The sequence below is a fragment of the Fusarium pseudograminearum genome, chromosome 3 (genome assembly GCF_000303195.2).
Source record: "Fusarium pseudograminearum CS3096 chromosome 3, whole genome shotgun sequence".
Taxonomy (NCBI): domain Eukaryota; kingdom Fungi; phylum Ascomycota; class Sordariomycetes; order Hypocreales; family Nectriaceae; genus Fusarium; species Fusarium pseudograminearum.
This window is the reverse complement of record NC_031953.1, coordinates 5,727,453-5,730,555: the sequence shown is the minus strand read 5'-3', so window position 1 is coordinate 5,730,555 and position 3,103 is coordinate 5,727,453. Positions and strand designations below refer to the sequence as shown.

General features: G+C 50.8%; 2 protein-coding genes across 2 annotated transcripts; both read right to left on the bottom strand.

Moving 5' to 3' along the window:
• Nucleotides 1-205: 205 nt before the first annotated feature.
• FPSE_08857 (uncharacterized protein) lies at nucleotides 206-1,420 on the bottom strand (the record flags this gene model as incomplete). Its single annotated transcript, XM_009261975.1, has 2 exons — nucleotides 206-1,247; nucleotides 1,344-1,420. The coding sequence occupies 2 exons, from the start codon at nucleotides 1,418-1,420 to the stop codon at nucleotides 206-208; spliced, it is 1,119 nt and encodes a 372-aa protein (XP_009260250.1).
• A 1,245-nt stretch (nucleotides 1,421-2,665) lies between these two features.
• FPSE_08856 (uncharacterized protein) lies at nucleotides 2,666-3,103 on the bottom strand (the record flags this gene model as incomplete). Its single annotated transcript, XM_009261974.1, has 1 exon — nucleotides 2,666-3,103. The coding sequence occupies one exon, from the start codon at nucleotides 3,101-3,103 to the stop codon at nucleotides 2,666-2,668; it is 438 nt and encodes a 145-aa protein (XP_009260249.1).

The window sequence follows — 3,103 nt, the reverse complement described above, 5'->3', positions numbered from 1 at the left end:
GAAATTGAATACAAATCAATTTGATAGCGACGTGCATGCATAAATCTAGACAGCATCGGAAAAGCGTATAGTAGCTTAAGGCAGGGTAACATCATTCGACCCGGAAATCAAGACCCTGACAACTTCAAATTCCAAACATGAAATCGCACTGCACAACTCGTGCTTTACACCCTGTCGTACTCATTTGATGTCGCCCTTTTTTATTTTAGTCTTCGCGCTTTTCGCCCTCAAAATAGAACTTGCCCAGCGGCTCATCGCCTCGTCCAGGTCCTACAAGACCGGATGCAGGAGCCCTTGTCTCACCCCTGTCCAACCTCTGCACAATTCTCTCCGCTGCCTCTTGAGCAGCAGCAGTTTGCGCCTGGGATTGTGACGCAGAGACTGGGCCACGGGAGGTTGTGTCAACAAACGAGTCGTTCTCAGTCGCTTGCCCTGGGTTCGGGTCCATTGCAACACCATCCATCATGCGGGCATCACGGCGTTCCTGTAGAGCAGAGGCACTCACAGGAGTGTCACCACCGACATGGGTCTCACGATCACGTCTAATGTCGCTAAGCCCCGAATTGGTTCTCTCCAGACCCCAAGCTTGGGGCGCCGCTCGACGATGATAGATAGGTCCGGATACGGTGCTTCCTGCACCCTCACCAAAGCCCACGAGCGAAGCGGAGCCATCATCGCTCATACGATCGTCATAACCACCAACAGAGCGAGCGGTGGCACCATCAAGATCCTCATCCATAGCATCCGGATAACCGCCCATGCTTGTTACTGACCCGGCTTCACGGTAGTTGGTGTCTGTGCTAAACATATCCTCATCTCGATCTCCAGCAGCAGTACGCGCATCGTCATTATCACCCACATGACTCTCGGTTGCGCTCGCTGTTCCCACGGTACTCATTTTGGTGATGGCCATAGGTTGACCATTGCTATCAAAGTAGGCAGGCGTGAGGTGCTGCGAGGAAGGATAGTTTGGTGGGAATCCAGTCGTTGAAGTAGGAGTGGTCTGTGGTGACGCTGACGAAGCCCCAGGAGCGCTCGCCTGGGGAGGTGCTCGGAGAGTCGAAACCCGCTCCAGACCAGCAAGGCGCGAGATACGGTCGGCACGCTCAGCCTCGAGGCTTTGAGTAGAAGGGTTGTGTTGATGGCCGCGACTGAAGTGGCCCTGGGGGAAGTGGCCACGATGGCCATCCTTGATCGCAGTGGTAGATAGCGCGGAAAGAGAGGTAGTGGTGCTCGTAGGAGTGCCGCTGAAAGTAACGACGGCGTCAGTGTTTAGTGTTCATGTAGAGAAGCGCCATTGACTTTATAGCAAGTCAAATCAAATAGAAAAAGGAATAACACACGGCATCTCTGATGGGGTCTCTGGCCTAGAGCCCGGAGGAGGAAGGTTGATAAAGGTTGGGGTTTGTGTTTGCGCCATGGCGATGGTTGATTGATTCTATCGAAGAAGTATCTAGAGCGCCGATGCTCGAGTTGATTCCCGTTCAGAAGCTAAGAAGCGGGATGGTCGCAAATGAAATTATGTAAAGGTGGTGGTGATACGAGGCAACGTCAGGTATCAAGGGCCTGGCTGTCAAGGGCTGCTCAGGAAGTCTGGATGCTTGTCAATAAGCGTTGCTGCCAAAGCAGAAAGCGTGGAATGAACAGGCGCGCGACAGGTTATATGCGTTGGGAATTGCCGGGTATAGGTGGTTTGTGCTTGTAGGAAGAAGAAATGAATTACTGGCAAGGCGGGAGGATGGGAGAAAGGTGTATCTACATTATCGCAAGCCCATCCCAGCGCAGTTCAGCCCCAGGGTATTAATCCGGCAGAAGGAATGTGAGGCGATTAACCATGACTGGGTCCATAGCTTCTTTCCACAGCTTCACCCACTGAAAGTGCCCTATAAGGCAAGCGCAACAAGCGCTGGAGACGTGCTATTGAAGAGCCCGATGCTAGGCTCAGAGGAATGAGGGGGAGGGGTCAAGTGATTAGGGAGGTGGACATGGGCGAATTATGACGTCGGTTATGGTTGCAGTCATTGGTTATCTCATTGACATCTTCAAACTGGACTTGAGCAACAGCAAACACATGCCTACAGTAGGTCCTATTAAATGTCGATTAATTGGATCTTGGAATAAGCTATTATGTACCCATGATTTGTAGGAGCTTGCACGTGGTTTGGAGGTCTATCAAAGCTTGATATTTGACTTGTTGATATATTGTCTCAGACTTGGAATTCGTTAGTTTTGCTCACAATTCAGTAAAATCAGATCATGGCAAGGAATCACAGGCAACGAATAACTGACTCCTTGTACCCAAAACTCTTATATCTTGATATTGACCCCAATTATTTATATATTACTCCAATGCAATGCTCATCCCAAACGAATTGTCAGATAGGTGGATTATATATTTATATGTCCCCATGAACCTCGCCCCTTGTCAATTTCCCCGTCATTTTTCTTGTCCGAGACAAAGGCTTGTCTGAGCGCCACAAATAGAACGCGCGCCCAACTAGTTACAGGTCCCAAGTCATTCAATCAACATTGCCATTCCATATAGCGCCACAATCATGTGAAATAAAATGAACAAAACAGTTCAACAGCCCAAAGAGAAACGCTTGTGTAGAATAGGGGCTTTACTGGAGCGAACCTGCAAGTGACCCCGTGAGCACGGATACTCTTATAGGAGTGCCATGCCGATAGATGTAATGCCGAGAACCAGAGATAGAACCACGACACCGGGAGTCATAGGCGAAGGAGAGCCGGCATTGATGTCGGGAACGGTAGTCTTGGGCGCAGGAGGGTCCCAGGTGATTGTAGGTCCGTTGCCCTTCTCAGTCGCCGTCTTGGAAGCAGCCTCCTTCTCTCTGGTGTTGGTGCTGGTGTCGGTATCAGACTTATCGCTCTTGGAGTCTTTGTCCTTCTTTCCAGTGGCAGTGGCAGTGGCAGTGGATTCCCCTGTCGCGTCGGCGGTGTTGGACTCGTTGGCAGTTGTCTCGGAGGGCTTGTCGTCGGTAGCCTTGGACTTTTCAACAGCAGTGGTAGACTCCTCGTCCTTTGCGGCAATGACTCCGGTCAGAAGCATAGCGATGGGAAGGATGTGCTTGGAGAAACGCAT